The sequence below is a fragment of the Triturus cristatus genome, chromosome 7 (genome assembly GCF_964204655.1).
Source record: "Triturus cristatus chromosome 7, aTriCri1.1, whole genome shotgun sequence".
Lineage (NCBI taxonomy): Eukaryota > Metazoa > Chordata > Amphibia > Caudata > Salamandridae > Triturus > Triturus cristatus.
Genome location: NC_140590.1, coordinates 1,777,685,005 through 1,777,705,130, shown reverse-complemented (window position 1 = coordinate 1,777,705,130; position 20,126 = coordinate 1,777,685,005). Strand labels below are relative to the sequence as shown.

Below are 20,126 nucleotides of genomic sequence, written 5' to 3'. Positions count from 1 at the left end.
TAGCTGGTCTATAAGGTTGACTTTACAACCAATCACCATAAGGGTATTTGGACTGATATAAGGTGTACACTAGAACTAGTGACATCATACATCAGGCCAACTTCTCACACACTTCCTTTGCTCCAGCTCTTGAATTCATCACTTCGGTTTCCAGCACCATGAATATTGATCTCATTCCCTTGCTGTGCCCCAGTGAATAATAAAGGTTGAAAATAGCAAGTACTCTGCTACCTATTTCCAGCGCAATGTGTTGCAGAATATGTGTTTGAATGGTTTTACTTGTACTTTCACCACTAGAGCAACAGAGACCCAGAGGGTAAGACCGACTTTACATCCCTCTTTCCTCACTTAGTGGCTGGAACACAATACAGGGTGTAGACAAACATAGAAATGTCTTCTATGGGTCTTATTTTGTTGAAACACCATGTCAAAGGACCTTGTGTTGGCTGCACAGTCATTATCTTATAGTTTCTGTTACAACCCAACAAAATTACAACGTATAATACTGTTCATCTGCTCCAACCTCTTAATACAGTTGTCATTCTGTCTAAAGGTACGAGTATCAAGGTTGCCACACCATAGATAATTCCTATGCTGAGGCACTTGTAGTATTTGCCAGGGCAGCCACTATCAAGGCCCATCTTACAGTGCTCTGTCAATGCAGGTCATTTGATATGCTGGCACTGAGACGTCGTTTTTACCCCCACTTGTGGTGTGGAATATTACTTTGAGATTTAACACTGCGCTTAGAAAGACTCCAAATATTTTTGGTCCTTATTCACTTGGGGCGACCAATCAGGGCGCAATCCCCCCCCAACTACATCACAGGCCAAGCGTTGCACGACCACTTTGGGAAGCTTCATTCAGATTTAGCAAATCCGCTTCCAATGGAGGAAGTTGTTTTTCCCAGCCAGGACTCGAATGATACATATTTTAACCTGTGCGAGATCAAGGTCTCTATTGGCTGAATAGTACAGTCAAAAGCCCCAGAGACGATTGGCATTCCGGGGGAATCTATTTTTATCTGATATCACAAGCTGGGCCCGTTACATTCTACTCTTTTCAAACACCATAGTAAGCGGTGCCCCAGTCCCAGGGTCGTGGAAGGGGCAGTTATAGTGGGCACCTTGCACCAGTCCAAACAACCCCTTATTGATGATAGGTTAAAGACAACCTTTATTGAAAGCTATCCTAGTGGTAGCTATGGAGAACAGCCTTCAGGCTAAGTCTTGAAGGAATGTAAAGCAGCTTGTTTTACCAGTCTATAATCTCTTGAATGGCTAAATGAAAGGCAACCACACCAGGTATATATATAAAATATATTTATTTATTTCTAAACACACCCTACTAGTCTCTTCATGAGACTAGAGGTCTAAACACATAAGTTACACTTCAAATATTACAGTAAAATAGCAAAAATACACGTCAGGACCTAGGGGCGAGCCAAACCATACACTATAATAGTGGTATAAGAACCACAACTGAACTAGACACAAGGCCTAGAGCCTGTAGAATCGCTGGGACCCCAAGGAACCACCCAAGGTAGTGACACAGGGGACCCACGGGAGCCGTGTGCAGTGTGAGAACACAGCCGCGAGCTCCCGTTAGCTTTTATGGGGAAAGTCGCGGTTAGATTTTGAAAGATTAGGGACACTTAGAGATGAACTAGGACCAAACCCTTTTGGACTTGGGAAGTTCTAGGGTCAACACCCACGGGAGCACCGGAGTACTCGAGTTACCTCACCCAGGGAAGCCGGGTGCATAGGTGTCAAATGGTGTTGGGTCGCTCTGTCGTTTTCAATGAGAGCTGGCGAAGAAGTGCTGCTGCCGGGAAGATGCGAAGTGTCCGAAGAGATCCAAGCCTGGATCGAAGTCGAGAAGAACCTGAAAGTAGAGGGGACAGAGTCTGGATCAGCCAGTGACCAGGGGCACGATAGACGAATGCCCACCGATGTCAGGTGATTTCAGGTGAAGAAGGAGAAGCTTGACTCTTCAGCCACAAGGACCAGGAGGCGTCGAGGACGACCAGGAACTGGATTCGAGATGTCCCATGAAGGATGTCGAGTGCTGCAGTGTCGGTGCCCGGATTGGACACAACAAGCCTTGGCAACAGTAACCCACGCAGAAAGGAGGAAAATGCTTCGGTGCAGACCAGATAGGTCTGGGGGACTCCCCACGCGGTGGGGAGTCAGGGCACATCTGGAGCAACCAGGGAAGCCCAAGGAAAATCAGAGTTGCCTTCACAGAGACCCACCAGTCAACGGACCAGGGATCGCGAAGGAGCCTCGAGCGGAAATGCAAGAAGCGGGCTCACGGAACATTCGGGGAGTGTAGGCCCACAATCTTCGGTGCAGATGGTGCTCGGGGCGTGGGCTACAAGTAACCCAAAGCACGACTTCGAGAGACGTCAGGAAGTCAATGCACTTGCAAATGTACATGGTGACCAGGAGTTCCGGTTCCACGTTACTCACGAGGGCTGGGGGTCGGCCTCTGAGAAGTCTGGAAATCCGCTTCCTGGGCTGCAGATACTTCGGAGTCCGGCGGGAGCTTCGGAGATGCAGACCGGCAATTGCATCGTTGGGGCCTGCCAAGCAGGGGAGTCACTCCTTGACCCCAAGGGAGATTTCTTCAGTCCTCTAATCTTCAGTAGAGCGTCGAAGTTCCCAGGATTCAGTTGCAGAGTTTTGGCCAGAGATATCTAAAGTCCTGTTGCCAGGGGTTCCTTACTTATACCTAAGAAAGGGGTTGGATTAACTCAGGGGCCCACCTATCGGAGGGTTTGGAAAGAGGGGTGCTACACCCATTTCCTTTGTCCAGTTTCGCGCCAGAGAAGAGGCTGGTAGCCCCTGAACCGATTGAGCTGGACTATGCACAGGGACACCAAATGTGCCCCCAGTGCAGGACTTCAAAGCACTCTGAGAGTGCTCCCAACTAGCCCCAATACACATCAGCCTGTCAGGGAGGTGGTTACACCTCCCTGTGACAGGAAACCTATTGTCCAGGCCTCCCCTGCCAGAGTTTCGGTCAGCAGCAGGAGGCCAGACCTGTGTCTGTGGCTGCAGCATCCATTTTGTGATGCCAGGGCTCTTTTAAGTTGGTACCGGGTATACAGGTGCTGTCATGTCTCTTCCTCTGGAAGGATGGGATCATACTCCCACACCAGTTATCGGAGTGGGGGTATGATTCCAAGGTGTTTGACACCAAACACAACATGTTTCCGTGCAGCCAGTCCGAAGTTAGCATTCAGGCTGCACTACTGACAACCCCGGAGAAGAGATTCCGAAGGCTACAGAGGGGCTCAGCTCATGCCTGGGCACCCTCTCACATATAACCAAGCACCCTGCCTTCAGGATTGATAAGGCCTGCCATAGGGGTGACTGACATGTTTCTATGTGCAGTGATAGGTGAGATATAGTGAACCTATATCTAAGTAAGGGGTGCATGCACCACCTTACCCAGGCTGCAGTAGCAGACCTGTGGTGTCATTTTGGAGGGCTTTCCAGGGGTGGCATAATACATGCTTCAGCCCCTGGTAGGCCTCTGGGGTACCTATGCCCTGGGTACATAGTATACCATATACTAGGGACTTACAAGGGTACCCCAGAATCCAATCTGGAGTGTACCTAAAGGACATGGAATCAATTTAGAAAGGAAGCAGCTAGGCTGGGGTCCTGAATAGCAGGGCCCCAGCCAGACTAAAGTCGAAAAACAGTGTTACAGCAGCAAAAAGTGGGGGTAACCATAAGAGGCAGATCCTACTCTCCTACAGTCCCCATTTATAAAAAAGGGGACAGAGAAGAGCCTTCCAACTACAGGCCCATTAGCCTGATAGACCCCTTACAAAAGGTATTTTGTAGAGCCCTCCTGTCGAAGATTCAGACATGGGCGGAAGATAACGCAATTTTATCTCAATACCAAGCCGGCTTCAGGGAAAAGACGGGGACAATCGATCCTTCCCCAGGCCTACAAGGGTCTTTTATGGCCTCCTGATTTCTTACACAACAGACACTAAATGACAAATCCTCCCAGGGCCTGAGTTTCCCCTTGGTTCTCATTTTGTGTCCTACCTGAGGCCTTTCAGGATTCTTCTGATGTACGTGTGCGGTTCACATGTTCTGTCACATTATAATTCAGGGATGGTGTCCACAAACCTGATATGATCCTTCCAGTTTTAACTCGTCCTTATCAGGATTTGCCAGCAGAATCACAGCATCTTTTTTCTGACTTATTTTTTTGGGCTTCCCCGCTTTGATCGAAAGTTGAGCACGTTTTTTTTTTTATTGGGGTGCAGTTTCCGCCTAGGTTTGTCAATATGCAAAACATGAAACGCCCCTTCATGACTAGCTTCTAAATGCTCACAAGGTGTGTTCTCTAGTTGGCATTTGCTCTCAGTATCCTTTGGACTCGTTATGGAAGTAGCATTGGGTTCAGTATTACTAGTTGGCAGGTCGGAGGCCCTGTTGCTGTTTCCAAGCTCTCCTTGCAGTCACTATAGTTTGAATTACTACAGGTACTTCTTTCAATTACATCAAAAAGTCTGAGTAATTGCAGGTTTAACCAGTGTATTTGCCAGCGATTCGGAAAAAAATTCCTATGCCAATCCAGTTCTCCTGTCAATGGGAGGAATGTAGGTGGAGGTTTCATTAGAGGACCAGAGTTTGAGCATCCATCTTCAGGAACTGACAGCTTGCCCCCACAATTGCACCTGAACTTTCAGTGAGAGAATGTGCTGGACAGGTGCTGTGGAGCAATCTTTGTTTGAGCTGATGTGTTTTGCTATTCCTGAGCCTTGTTAAGAGAGATCTTTTTCTATAGGTGAGTTTAGCTTAGTCTGCTGCTCTATTGTCCCTCCTACTGCACTTGCTGAGCCTTGAACTAGTGTAGGTTCGACTTGACGTCCTCAGCATTTAGTACTGTATTTAGTTGCCTATCTTGAGCTACTGTCTGCAGCAAGCTGGACGGAGCGACCTCCCACCACACAACAGGGCCTCCTCCTCTCTTCTTGAATTCCACAAAAATCTGAAGTTGCTCTTAGAGTAATACGCCAGTGGTCAAGGCCCACACACCTGCCACGCCAGAAAACTCTCATGGATAATAACACGGTATACAAATACTCTTAGCATAACAAAGAAAAACAGGCTTTGGAATAGCTTTAATTTTATTTAAATGAAGCATCTTTGAGTTAGGGGGCAATGTAGGCATCAAGTAACACGAGCTTTGCATTTCCTGAGCTCCATTCACTGAGTGAAGCAAGTTGCATTGTGTGAGGATAGGATTAGAGGCAATGACATACTGCTCACCACCCTTCACTTTCATTGGCTGCCATCAGTAATTCTATCTTTCTATTATGTACCGCACGGTGTGGCACTGCAGCTTGGAAAACGTTCAGCAGTTTTCCAGCTCTCAATCTGGTCGATCTTCTGTTTTATGATAAACAGTGATGGGGAGTTTTAAAAATGTCTTATTATATATCACATGATACACTTTTTTAGCTTTTTGCTGTCTCTTCTAGGTGCCTTCAGGGTAAGGCTGGTTTAAATGCTGAAATACTAAGTGACTAAGTGAAACGTAGGTTTCTGTAATTCTTGGAAAACAGGAGACTGAGCAAGATTGAAAAAAAGAGAAAAGACAGGATAATGGCAGGGTGTCTTGATAAACCCTAGTCAACAAGGTGGTAGGGCCACCTGGGTGACTTTCAAACTGATGCTCCTTTTTGGCACAATTGGTAAAAAAAGAAGACGTTGCTTATGATAAAACCATAAAAGGATAAACCATTCTCAGCTCTGCATAACTTCACTCACAGGCTGCCACAAGTCGCAACAAACGCTGCATTCGCCCCTCACCTGGAAGGCTGCTTGCATGAACACTGCGATTCTTCCTCTGCAGCAATTTACTGCAATCTTCAGTCACGTGCTTGCCTGCTCTGCCTAATTTGCCTAGGTCAAATCATGTTCATTTTGCTAGACCATAGGAGCTTTTTCTGGCAGTTCCTCCTGATACTGCCCACCACTACTCTTAGTTGGTCTCCTGACACTGGAAGGTTCATAGCGGCGAGGAGCAGCAATCAGGAGCCCCCAGCCATGGCTCACAATGTCCCGAAACCAAAATAGGACATGAAGACCATGGAGGATTGTTAATGTGCCCATGGGTTGAGTGGCACTGCCAATAACAATAGCCATCACAGCGTCAAACCGGAACAGAAGACGAAAGCAAGAAATGCAGTAAAATACAAGCAGCACACATAAACAAGTGGCAAGCAGCAGCATGAACATTGGGTGGAGAAACGTCTGGGTATTTGGCTGTTTTTGCAATTGGAACAAGCTGTGTCAGCAGTGTGAAACTCTGAGGAAGAGGATGAACATATGACCTAGAAGCTGAATATTCCCACAGTCACTGTCTCAGCTACATTTAAGGACTGTTTCAATGTAATTTGCTAGGGTCTCCCACCACCAACCTGAAGCAGCACCAGCTGCCCAGAAACTACAGCTGAATTGGACAATTGGACAACGGGACAAGGACTAGCACAGCCACAGTGTTTGCTGAGAAAGTACTTCCAAAAACTCTACTGAAGACAAAGGCTCCGGCATATATTCAAAATGGGTACCCAAGCATGCACAAACAGACAAGTTACTTACCTTGGTAACGCCTTGTCTGGTAGAAACATCTAACTGCAGAGTCCTTACCTTTGAACTTCCAGTAGTCAGTCTGGATCCAGAAGATTTTTCTTAGCAGTACCCCTGCGCGCCAGTAGGTGGTGATGGTCGACTCCGCGTGACGACGCCGGCGTCTTGTTCGTCGTGACGTCTGCGTCGTCAATATAACTGCCACTCTGGCGCGCTGACGTCAGTACTTTTCACGTCAGAAGTGCGGAGCCATGAAGTGACTGACCATGGTGTGTTTAAAAAGAAACTAGGGCCCTGAAGGGGAACAGCCCTGACACTACAAGACAATTCGGCAGTGCTGGGAGGATAAGTGGATTGGTAAGGAATCTGCAGCTAGATCATGTCTCTACCAGATAAGGCGTTATTGAAGGAAATAACTTGTTCATCTGATAGACACATTTAGCCGCAGATTCCTTACCTTTGAACAGATACCCAAGCAATACCTTCCCCGGAGGGGGGACTGCAGAAAAGCTTTTAAGCAGGAAATTCTGTAAGACAGAGCAGCCAAACAGGCCCTCTCTGCGAATCTGAGAATCCAGGCAATAGTGTCTGGCAAACGTGTCCAAAGATGCCCACGTGGTCGCCTGGTAGATATCAGAAATAGGAACACCACGCTGGAGGGCTGTGGTGACTGCTTTCGCCCTGGTGGAATGGGCGCTAAGGCATTCGGGAGGATGCTTCTTTGCCAAGGCATAACATATTTTGATGCAGAGGATAACCCAGCTAGATATGATCCTCTTTTGGACAGCACACCTCTTCTTTGCTACCACATATTCTAGAAAGAGTTGGTCATCCACCTGTAACTCTGTTATGCAATCAAGGTAGAACGATCACAATCTTTTTGGGTCCAGGCGGTGGAGACACTCCTCTTCTTTGGAAGGATGCGGAGGGGCATAGAAAGTGGGCAGAGTAACAGACTGTCCCAGATGGAAGGAAGTTACAACCTTGGACAAAAAGGATGCCGAAGTTCTCAGAACCACTTTGTCTTGGAAGACTGTCAGTTAAGGAGGCTGTGATGACAGTGCCTGTAGTTCGCTCATCCTCCTAGCAGAGCTAATTGCCACCAAAAAAATATGTTTTGGCAGTGAGCAACAGTAGAGGATAGTTGTGCGTCGGCTCTAATGGTGCGCACATCAAGAAAGTAAGGACCAAATTAAGGCCGCATTGTGGCATAAGAAAAGGAGAAGGGGGAAACAAGTAGGTTAACACATTCAAGAATCTCTGCGCCAGAGAGAACTTAAAAAGTGAAGGCTGAACTGGCATCCGAAGAAAAGCAGAGAGGGCCGAAAGGTAGCCCTTCAAAGTGCCCAAAGCAGAGCCCTGCTGAGCCAAGGAAAGGACAATCAGGAGAATATATGCCATAGAAGCAGATAAAGGGTCGATAGACCGTTCTGTACAATATTTACCAAATTGATTCCATCAGCAGGCGTATACCAATTGTGTGGAGGGGTGCCTGGCTTCTAGAAAAACCTTGCAGACTTCGGGAGGAAGGTCAAAAGCTGTCAACTGTCACCGCTCAATCTCCACGCAAGGAGGCGGAGAGTGGACAGGTTCGGATGGAGGACCCTTTCCAGCCGCTGTGACCGAAGATGCTCCATAAGGGGTAGCCTGATCAGAGGATCGATGCTCTTATCCAGAAGCTCAGGATACCAAACTCTCTGTGCCCAATCTGGAGCCACAAGAATGATTTGTGCCCGGTCACTCCTGATCTTCTTGAGCACTCTGTGCGTAAAGACAAACAGGAGGCCTGATCTCCACTCACAACGAAAAGCGTCGCCGAGCGAGAGCCACCTTGGAAACTCCACTGCGCAAAACTGCTGACATTGCGCGTTTTCTTCAGAGGCGAACAGATCTAACCAAGACTCTCACCAGCGCTGAAAGAGACGTTGTACCACCTCCGGATGGAGACGCCACTCGTAATCCGCTAGGCAACTTCGACTGTGTTCATCCACTTTGACATTCAGAGAACCAGCCAGATGTTGAACCACCAAGGAAATGCCTTGATGTTCCAGCCAAGTAAGAAGCGCAGGGCCTCTTGACAAAGAGTCCACGACCCCACTCCACCTTGTTTATTGCAGTACCACATGGTAGTAGAGTTGTCCATGAACTCTTAACTAGCCTTCCCTTGATGGTTGGTAAAAAGGCTTTCAGTGCCAGCCGGATCGCCCGAAGCTCCAACAGGTTGATATGGAGCCTGGCTTCCGCCAGAGACCTCTGATCTCCACCTCCCCCAGATGGCCGCCCCATCCCAGAAAAGATGCATCCTTCAGTACTGTGAAGTCTGGGAGGGGAACGGCGAGGGGTATACCTCTGACCCAATTTCAGTTTGTTAGCCACCACTGCAGATCTTTCGCAGTGCCCTCCAAGATCTGATCCAGGTCAGTGAGATTTCCCTAATGCTGTGCCCAATGGAACTTTAGGTCCCACTGAGGAGCTTGCATGTGCCATTTTGCATGGTCCACCAGCAGGATGCAGTAGGCCATGAGGCCCAACAGCCTCAGAGTCATTCTCATTGAAATCCAGAATAGAGGCTGAACCATCTGTATCATAGCCTAAATATCCTGGACTCACCATTCGGGAGGATAGGCCTGAAACTGCATTGTGTCCAGAACCGCCCCAATAAAAGGGAGCATCTGAGAGGGAGTCAGGTGTGACTTCAGCACATTGATAGTGAACCCCAGCGAATACAGGAGGTTCGCTGCAGTCTGGAGGTGGGAGACGACTGCTTGGGACGAGCCCGCCTTCAACAACCAGTCGTCGAGACAGGGGAATAGGGGAAGACTGGAACCTCTTATCTCCGCAGATGGGCTGCGACCACTGCCATCACCTTTGTGAACAACAGAGGGGCACTGGTGAGGCTGAAGGGGAGCACGGCAACCTGAAAGTGCTCGTGGCCCACCGTAAACCTCAGGTAGCGACGATGGGCAGGCAGGATGGGGATATGAAAATAGGCATCCTGCAAGTCCAGCGCTACCATCCAGTTTCCTGGGTCCTGGGCAGAAAGGGCATGAGCTAGGTTGAGCATCTTGAACTTCTCTTTTTTGAGGAAGTAGTTGAGGGCTCTGAGGTCGAGGATAGGACGAAGGCCTCCGTCCTTCTTTGGGACCAAAATATAGCGGGAATAACAACCACAGCCTATTTCTGGCCCGGGAAGCCTCTCTATAGCTCCCTTGGCCAGGATATTTACCCACCACTGGAGGTCTTTCGCAGTGCCCTCCAAGATCTGAACCAGGTCGTGAGATTTCCCCAATGCTGTGCCCAATGGAACTTTAGGTCTCACTGGGGAGCTTGCATGTGCCATCTTGCATGGTGCACCAGCAGGATGCAGGAGGCCATGAGGCCCTACAGCCTCAGAGTCATTCTCATTGAAATCCAGACTAGAGGCTGAAACATCTGTATCATAGCCTGAATATCCTGGACTCACCATTCAGGAGGATAGGCCTGAAACTGCATTGTGTCCAGAACCACCCCAATAAAAGGGAGTATCTGAGAGGAAGTCAGGTGTGACTTCGGCACATTGATAGTGAACCCCAGAAAATGCAGGAGGTTCACCGCAGTCTGGAGGTGGGAGACGACTGCTTGGGACGAGCCCGCCTTCAACAACCAGTCGTCGAGATAGGGGAATAGGGGAAGACTGGAACCTCTTATCTCCGCAGATGGGTTGCGGACACTGCCATCACCTTTGTGAACAACAGAGTGGCACTGGTGAGGCTGAAGGGGAGCACGGCAACCTGAAAGTGCTCGTGGCCCACTGTAAACCTCAGGTAGCGACGATGGGCAGGCAGGATGGGGATATGAAAATAGGCATCCTGCAAGTCCAGCGCTACCATCCAGTTTCCTGGGTCCAGGGCAGAAAGGGCATGAGCTAGGTTGAGCATCTTGAACTTCTCTTTTTGGAGGAAGTAGTTGAGGGCTCTGAGTTTCGAGGATAGGACGAAGGCCTCTGTCCTTCTTTGGGACCCAAAAATTGTGGGAATAACAACCACAGCCTATTTCTGGCCCAGTAAGCCTCTCTATAGCTCCCTTGGCCAGGAGAGTTTTGACTTCCTGACGGAGTAGAGCAAGGTGATCCTCCATCAGCTGATCGTACACTGGAGGTACAGAGGGAGGGGTATTCTCGAAGGGGAGGGAGTAGCCCCTTCAGACTATTTGCAACACCCAACTGTTTTAGAGGATGTTTCGCAAGTGGTGAAGATGATGGAGTATTCTGCCATCGACTGGTCATGAATGATCCTGGGGGATCGGACTAGGAAGGTTTTGCAGTGGAGGAGGAGATTGTGGCTTGGCTCGACTTCTGGCCTCCCGACCCATGGGGTCGGGGTGAACCACATCCACAAGCCTGCAGAAGCTGCAGAACTTGCAGGGCCCTCTGGCTGGAATATGGTTGCACGGTTGGTAGCCCCTTCCGTAGCCACGAAAAGAGCGAAAGGCAGATACAGGCTGGGACGTTGTGGTGAGGCCCAAGGACTTGGCCGTAGCCCACGAGTTCTTGAAACGCTCAATGGCAGCATCTGCTTTGTCTCTGAAGAGACGGGAGCCATCAAAGGGCATGTCCATAAGGTTAGCTTGGACATCCCCTGAAAAAACAGATATCCTCAGCCTGGCGTGGCGATGTACGATCATGGTAGTGGCAATCGTTCTGCCCATCAAGTCTGTCTTGTCCAAGCCACATCTGATGGCGGACTTTGCTGCATCTCTCCCGGCCAAAATGGCTTGAGAGAGTAGGATATGGCACTCCTCGGAGACCCTGGGCAGCACCTGCGCAACAGTGTCCCATATTGAATGGGAATAACATCCCAAAAGGCATGCGGTATTCACTGACCACAATTATAGCCTTACTGGATAAAACGTTTTTCCATTCAAAGCTTTCCAGTCTCTTGGATTCCTTGTCCGGAGGTGCGGAAGGGAACGCGCCACGGCCCCTGTGCTGGGCTTGGACCAGATGCCCAGAAGGACGTGCATTAAGGTCTCATTGAAAGACAGCAAGGGTTCCGAGCTGGAGACACCAGGGAGCTGCAGGTCCAAGCCCTCCACAGCCCTACGCACCACCATAGCAAATGATGCCCCCTCCTCGGTAGCCAGGTTCGGTGGAGACAGCATGCCAGAATCTGGGGAGGAGTCCAGGCCAGTGGCATCACCCAGTTCCTCATACCAGTCCATGTGTTGTGGTAGCAGGACTTGTAAGGGATCATGCTCCCCCTCCCAATCCTCCTCATCCATTCTTAACCCTTCAGAATAGGGCATATTGAAGGGCATGGAGCCGTACGGAGGACACCCAACCAGCTGCTTGTCATCAGGGATGAGAATTGGGGAGGCGCTGCCGGTGGGCCCCGGGCCACCGAAGGCCTCGGCAATAGACACAGCTCCCAGGAAGGTCACTGTGGAGGTGCGACCGGCGCCGGTCCAGACCCGTGAATGGGTCCAGTTGGAGGCGTGGCAACGGAGCCATAGCTGAAGGTGCAGAACCAATGGGGACTCCTCAGTCATCTGACGGGGCCTGAAGGCACGCTGGCAGGGTCAAGCCGTCCAAAAATTGCACACATGGCGTCATAAAACTCCTTAAGCTGGGTGGGGGTCGCTCCCGGGAAGGCAGGGAAGCACGGAGCCGACCCAGGCACCCGCTCCACGGAGCGGGACCTCGAAACGCAGAGGGTCCTCCGCCTCATCGAGAGACGGGCGGGGCGAAGTCGAAGCATGCTTCAACTTCTTGTGTTACCTCTTACCTGACTTCGGCGAAGAGGGCTTCGATTCACAGGAGCGATGCTCAGACCTTCCTCTCAACTGAGACCTGAAACGGGATCAAGATTGAGGAGGCGACCTCTGTGGTGTGTTACGCCGGGCCACGATCAGCTTTAGGGACCGCTCCCTCAAAGCCTTCGATGCCATGGCCTGGCAATCGGAGCACGACTTTGTGTTGTGGTCTCACTCCAGACACCGGAGAAACACTAAGTGGGGGTCCGTGACTGACATGGCACGGTGACAGGTGCCACACGGATTGAACCCAAGGTCATCCTACTAGACATCCTACGCAACAAAGGAAGTCGAGAAAAAGTCAAAACAAGCATTTGCAATTCAATAGGTCTCGCATTTACATGAGTTTGAGTCATTGGCATTGTAAATGAAAATGCATTTTATTTATGTTTTGGTTTTTAAAATATAAATAAAAGGCATTGTCATTTATAATGTCAATAGCTTAAACTCGCGTAAATGCGAGACCTATTGCATTGCAAATGCTTGTTTGTATTGGCCTTATGAGAAGATGCATTGATGCATGTACTTCTTTTTATGTAAATATAGGTTATTAAATGTTCTCCCGTGCAGCATACCAAAACCATAGCACTTTGGTTTCAAGTTACAATCTGTCTGTACAAAGTTTCTGATCAAGGAGGCATACAGTGGAACAGGACAAACGACATTAAAGTATTTTAAAACATATATTATATCGTGGGGAGGGGGAATAGTAACTACTCTGGCTTATACGTCACATTGATAGACTACATTTAACTACGCTTCGGTTGCTAAGTATTTCTACTGCAGACCTGCACTGTTTTTACATTTACCCATTCCAGCAAAAACAATATGCCATGCTACGAAACTTAGTATTTGTATAACACATGTGTGCCATTGGTAAGGCTTCATGGAGCTATGGCTTTCTGAAGGATACATGTTTGCTCATAAGTAGTTTATTTCTTCCTGCACGCTCTCCTTTGGTAGGATTGAATGGGTTACTTTGTGTCCCAGTGTCCACGTGTGCTAATATTTCCAACTTCTTCCGTGGGCCATTCGTGTCATCCTGTGTGTTGACAATTGACCAATTTAACAATACACACGAGCCTCTACATCTTACTGTGGCACTCTCACCTGCAGGCCAATCTCACTCTTTCTAAAGGCATACAGCATCTATGGAGAGTTGATGTGGCGTTACCGCCAGAGCCCACTTTGGAAGTGGGGAACTAGGTTTGTGTCCCAGCGCCGGCTTAACATCCTGTGATTCTGGGCAAACCACTTAATGTCTTCCTGCCTAAGAATGACCGAGTGTAATGTAACTGGTGCTCATGTAAAGTGCTTTGATGCCATTGGGCCGAGTTCGCACTATATAAAACTGCAAAAAAAAAAAATACACACAGAATTTTAATGTGGTATCCTAAAGGCGTCATGTTGTGGAACGGGTGTCAATTGAAGTGGTGCCCCCTTAGTGACATGACAAAAGCACCTGCAGCTCCACGGTGGGGGGGCAGCGCAAGCTCCAGGGGCTCCCTCCATGTACTTTGTAGGGGATAAGGTGGGCCCAAGTTTCTTTACCACTGTGCCCCCTGTGTCCTGGTTAGCAAGGATTTACCTGAGTTTGCGTGGTCAGTGTAGGGGTGGAGGTCTATGTTCATACTGTTATTATAGTAAGTTGTGGTTGGGTGTAAGTGGACTGTGAGGTGTTCTGCACATTTTAGAAATAGTGGTGATCCATGTGTGTGGTTAAGTTGTGGTGGCAGTGCTTGATATTGTCCTCGGGTGGTATGTGTGAGTGTGACTGTTTTGTGAGATAGCCATAGCGGAGTCTAGAGTACTGTGGCAGAATCCGTTTAGCGGGGTGTGTTAGGGAATCATTTAAATTGGGGCGCATAATGGTCTGTGAGGATAAAGACTACGAGAGAAGGGTGTGGAGTGTGAGGTTGGTACTGATGGTCTGCGTAATGCAGCTGTCAATTTTGGAGGGTTTTTGTGTTGTTGTTGATGGCGTGATATAACTTCGTTCAACGGGTGTGGTGCGTTTTGTTTCTATTCTTGATGTAGAAAGTTGTAGCAATATTGCAGCAGATGTGTAGCGGAATAGGTGGCATTCTACATGTGATGGTGGAGTGTGAATGGTGAACGTTTGATAAGAGATATTGGCGATGTATGATCGCGATTAGCATGGAGGGTGGTTTTGGTAGGTGATGCAGGACTTGAAGACTACAAACCATTAGTGGGAAGCATGACGTTTATGGGAAGCCCGGTGGACCAGGTGGTGGTGACGTAGTTCAGAATTTCATGAACGCTTGAAAATATATGAATGGTTTAGGCCCCACAGTGGTTTTAGTATAGTTTTGAAAATCAATACAACCAGCAGTCTTGCAAGAGTGACAGATACATTGGACAAACTATATTTAAGTCGCTAGCTTTTAGGATCAATTAGGTCAATCACTTGGGTTGAAACAGCCTGAGGAAGGGACCAACACTATTTGGCGGATATGAGGTCAGATTGGGTCCCATTGGAAGCAGATGTGGACAGTGCTTATGAAAGGAGCAGTTTTATGGCGCCTCGAGGGCGCCCTTGCTATCAGCAGGCTCCAATAGGAAATACCAGCAGACAGAAATGCATGTTTAATGAGACCTAAATTATTCTTCAGACCAATAAATGTTGGCGGCGGATGTTGGTTGCACCAATTTTTAATGTGCCTGTGTTATGCAAGGGTTATTGCAGGATCCGTAGTCTGACCCTAACAAGCTAATGCCATAAGGATAAGGGGGCGGGCCCAAGAGGCTGGATGTGAAGCAATCTGCATCCCGACCTCCCCCGGGCCGTGGCAGACTCCGCGGAGCCAGCAATAATGGCATTTCCTAGTCCTGTGCATCGTGACAGTGGTATCAGCTAATCAGAGACGTCTTAACCAGCACTGAAGGCATTATGCAACATTGTGCAGCGTGACAGTGGTATACCCAATTCAGAGATATCTCATTCCGCAAAATGAATTTTATATGCCCTCCTGGGTGTGCAATGGCAAAACAGACCGAGTAAACTATTAGAGCGCGCCAACGAATGATTGAACTTGTCCCCGTAGAACACCCAGGGGAAATCGTTCAATTTTAAACAATTTGCAAAGTATGAGCTGTCTACTGAAATACTTTCATGCAAGGTCTCTGAGTTACTTTCTGATATGCATGCAGTGCACAGCGAATTACAAATAATATGCAGAAAGAAGCACGTCTTCAGTGCACAGGGAAATGGTCAAATTCAGGAGAGGAGATGTAACACGCACAACTTTCGTTTTCTTGGTATCTATCAGGAGATCCAGAGGCACGCCTGAGACCTCGGGCACTATTGGATCTGTGCCTTTGACACACTTTGCCCGGCCGTTTCAAATTCCAGTTGACCAGTTGCAAATGGTTTCTGCTGGGCCCACTTGTGTCATGATGTTTTACAGATTGGACAACAAATGAGCAGCGCGAAAACGGGAGAGGGCAAAATAAAATACTAAATGAAAGCAACGGCGCTACTGAGCATCAGTTACCCGGGCCAACTTGATGCAGGTGTCTTCGACAGGATTTGCTTCCTACGTAATTAAGTAATAAATCACACAAAACGGGAAATTGGAAACCCACACCTCCCGTTTCCAAAGCTCTATTTTGACCATTCGGGGGTCTTTAATATGTACATCTTTTAGATTCCCATATAGCAATAAACCTACAACATCGGACTGTTCACAGTGTGGGAATCTGCAATCCCGGAGTTAGCTTATATTTTCAAAACCACATTCTGCAAATTCACATTTCTCTCACTTTTTCTTCACATACGTGGTAGTAGACAGAATCATAAGATGTTGAGCTGAGACTCGAACCTGATCCCCCAGTACCAAAATCGGCATCTCTGACCGTACGGCGAATGAAAACAAAAAAAATGATCACAGACCTAATTGAAGGAGACCGTTTCACACCGACAGCACACGATCCAGTCCGGATGGGCTGGCCGAGAAGGAGACCAAGAAGCCTCGTTTCCAATCCGAGGCCAGCGTTTAACATAAATAATGACGCCAGCCAATGGGAAGGATGGACGGGGCTTCAAGTCCCCTTCCGAAGTCTCCTCGACGACAATAGATCTCGCAGAGCGAGCACCGCATGCGCTGCAACGATAGGCGAGACCTAAAAAGTCAGTCAAAAAATGACAGGGGGTAGCTCTCTTTGACGGATATGTGCTGGCTGGCGCGGAGAGAAAAGAACTGACATCAGCGCACCAGAGTGGCGGTTATAATGACGATGAACACAGCACCAACGACGTCACGCGGAGTCGACCGACACCACATACCGACACACATGGGTACTGCTAAGAAAAATATTCTGGATCCAGCCTGACGCCTGGAACTTTCAAAGGTAAGGAATCTGCGGCTAGAGTTCTCTATCAGATAACAGAGACAAGAAAACAGCAATAGATCTGTTTGGAACAGGCGCAGAGAAACAACTGGCAGACAAACATGTATACAAACAAGGAGAGAAACACAGGTATTGCAACCATAAGGGATGCAAATATAACAAGACAGTAATAATGCTTACGTAGACAAATTCAGGGGAGCATCATAAGGAAGGCAAATATACTCTGCAGGGCATGGAGTAAGCTGGCAATGTATGTTGATTGGGGAACTTGCTGAACCTAAAGGAAACCGTGTATGCTTGTGCTGTATGGGTTTGTCTTTAGTTATCGAGGAAGTTGCATTAGGATACATTGTGTGCTGACTTGTCTGTGTGTGCTGTTTACATATATTGCCAGGTCTAAACTGGGGTGGCATGGTGGGCAAAATAATGATGGATTTAACCAAGATCTCTTGACTGGGGGTGAATGTTTTGATTTGTTCTGCATTCCGTCCATCAATTGTGTGTCTTTTGATTTCTCACCCCAAGTGCGCCAAGTATGCCCAGACTTGGGTCCTGGGCTCACTGTGCCACTGGAATCAAGCTATCCTGGCTGAAGAGGGGTAAACCCCCTAAACCGGTCCTAGGATGCTTGTTTCGGTTCCAGGGAGGACCTGGCTTGGCAGTTCGGGCTGGACTGTTCCCAAGAGGACCAGGGTCAAGACTGATTTGCATATGGCCAGGTCTAAAGTGGGGTGGCATGGTGAGCAAAAGAATGATGAATTTAACCCAGATCTCTTGACTGGGGGTGAATGTGTTGATTTGTTCTGCATTCCGTTCATCAATTGTGTGTCTTTTACATATATGGTTTGAGCATGTTCCTGTGATTGGTTTTAAGTTCTACGATACAAAAGACTCACCATATCCTTATGGTACTAAGGAGCCTTGATTAGAACCGAGTATTATTAAACACTGTATTATGAAAAACATAAAAATGCTACTCGTTGATGTCAGGACACATGAAAAATTGAGGTACTTTTATCTTTGTAATTTTTGTTATTGTCATGCGCAACTCACTTAAGCTAAAAAAAAGTCCCCCGTGCCATCGAAGTCCAACCCCAACAATGTGATCACACATTCCAGGGACCATTACATTTTAACTCCATTACTTCAAGCAAAACATCAGCAGTCTAAAACAGCACCTCAGGCCTATTTGCAATTGACCTTAGAATAGGAGTGGTCACTCACTGGCTAGGTCCAATGGTGCAACACCTTAGAAGCAGCGAAATCCCACCTGAGCTTGGATCAGTCCCACCATCACCTCGTTCCAAGCCAGGAGAACCTTCCTCCATCCGCAAAGAATCCTCAGGATCGAGAAATGGAAACCCTACTGGACAGGCAAAGCAAAGAATTCAGTCAGTTACCAATAAATCTGGAAAACAGCAGCAAACCATACAATGGAAGTTAACTGGACCATTTAAACCTCTCTCACTGAGAGAGGGCGTCAATGTTTAACTGGCAGCTTTTATATGGATATGGTAAACCATGGACATATTGTAATTTACAAATACATAACTACAGTGGAAACATTGCATGGCATCCACCTCAGCTAACATGTCTGACATATCAAGTATTGGTAGCAAGACTAGTGACACACATGACTCTACCCGTGTAATGGCAGGACCACCCATCAACATATCCTCATTGTCTTTTTTAGTGGAACTAGAACGGTTCAGGGAGAGAGGAAGACTGAACTACAACAAAACAGAACATAGACACGAAAAAAGAAGAGGGAGGCACAGCGAATGCCCAGAACGGGGTAACCACCCGGTCCGTATCCCACAATCAGAAGAACTGACAATGATGCTGAGCTCTGTTCTAGATACAAATGTTGTCCAGACCTCAACAGATAATGTATCAATTACTAATTTGTCAAACTATACTCTGTCTAAACAACAGAATGATGTGTTATGCAAAGGTTTCAACTTCTGTCCAACATCTACGCCAGACTTTGATACATGTTGATTTGTTTACATTTACTAGGCAATAACACTTCAATAGGAGAAGAAGGTCTTAGGGAACATTTAGATACCTGCGCGGAAAAACTCCCCAACTCTGACTCACAATAACATAAATAAATCAGCGGGTCTACTGAATCGAATAGGACTACAGTGTAATACACAAGCTGCAAAGCAATGGTATTGAAAATAGAAAGAGGATATAGCTCAGGAAAGAACCCTTTTACTGAGGAAAATCCTTTAAAAAGGACGGATTCCCATCACTCACCAAAGGTGACATGCTTCATCATTTGGGTCTCCTCCTGGCCACACACTAGTGTAACCAAGGGCTACAACCTTCTTGCATTGAGAAGGGAGCTCATGGATTTTTGGGGGGTATTCAGGAGAGATAGCTCCTTATGATAGCAAAGATGTGAAGAGGTGGTTCTCAAGTAAGAGTGGAATTAAAAATGGATCGCAAGAGAAAAATGTGTTTATTGAGTATCTCTTGTTACCCACATTAAAAACAGTGCAAACAGTTTTAAATAATAACTGTGTTCATAGGTCTACATGTTTCAGCCACTTGGATTATTAACCCTTGGCTTTCTTCAGGACTACAAAAAACTATGTATTGCTTGTATTGCTCTTGCGATGTGTGAAAAATCATAAAGAATCTATTATAAGGTTGGAATCAATACAACCATATAACCTGGCTTTCAGGTGTTCAAATGCTATGTCAAACAAGGGACGCAGGTGATACCCGTATCTGACGAGGAGTGGACCCCACCTCACCCGTCAACGGCTCAGGAAAAAGAGGCCCCGCTCTGTCTGTCGTTGCCTCGCGGCCAAACTGAGCCGTATGTTGAACGACCAGCGAAGAAACGGTTCATCCACGCCTATATCAATAGACACCATGTAGATATCTGCTTCCTCCACAAGCTCCACTTAACTCAGGCAACTGCTTCCCGCCTTCAGGGGTGGTGCGCTGAGACTCACGCGTCCTTATACTCCAACTACACTAGAGGAACTGCCATACTTATCTGAAAAGGGCAGCCCTGGCACATGCAACAGGTGATATGGGACAACAGGTGATATGTGACAAGGAAGGGCAATATGTAATTACTACCTGCACACTATATATATGCACCCAGTCATTTTAGACTCAATATATGGTCCAAACATGGACAGTCCAGAGTTCTTTGCAGAAGTGTGATGCTTATTAGCCAACATGGGACCCAGAGTTGTTATGTGGGGAGGACGATCTCAATGTCATCCTAGATCACACAGCAGACCACTCCCATGGCGTCTAGCAACCCCATCCCAATGCAGCGGTGCTGCTCCACAGGCCCATGTGCGACAATTTTTTATC

The 20,126-nt window shown here is 47.7% G+C and overlaps 1 protein-coding gene across 4 annotated transcripts in view; it reads right to left on the bottom strand.

Moving 5' to 3' along the window:
* Window positions 1–20,126, bottom strand: part of LOC146813086 (uncharacterized) — a 120,745-nt gene that overhangs the window by 86,926 nt on the left and 13,693 nt on the right. For 2 of the 4 annotated variants that reach the window (XR_014966954.1, XM_085620070.1), the window contains exon 6: window positions 18,055–18,150. Coding sequence is in view for 2 of the 4 variants with exons in the window: in XM_085620070.1 (XP_085476196.1) it covers window positions 18,055–18,150 (96 nt within the window). In the remaining 2 variants the exon portion in view is untranslated. The remainder of the gene's footprint in view (window positions 1–18,054; window positions 18,151–20,126) is intronic. The other 2 variants (XR_014966955.1, XM_085620071.1) reach the window with 1 other exon arrangement.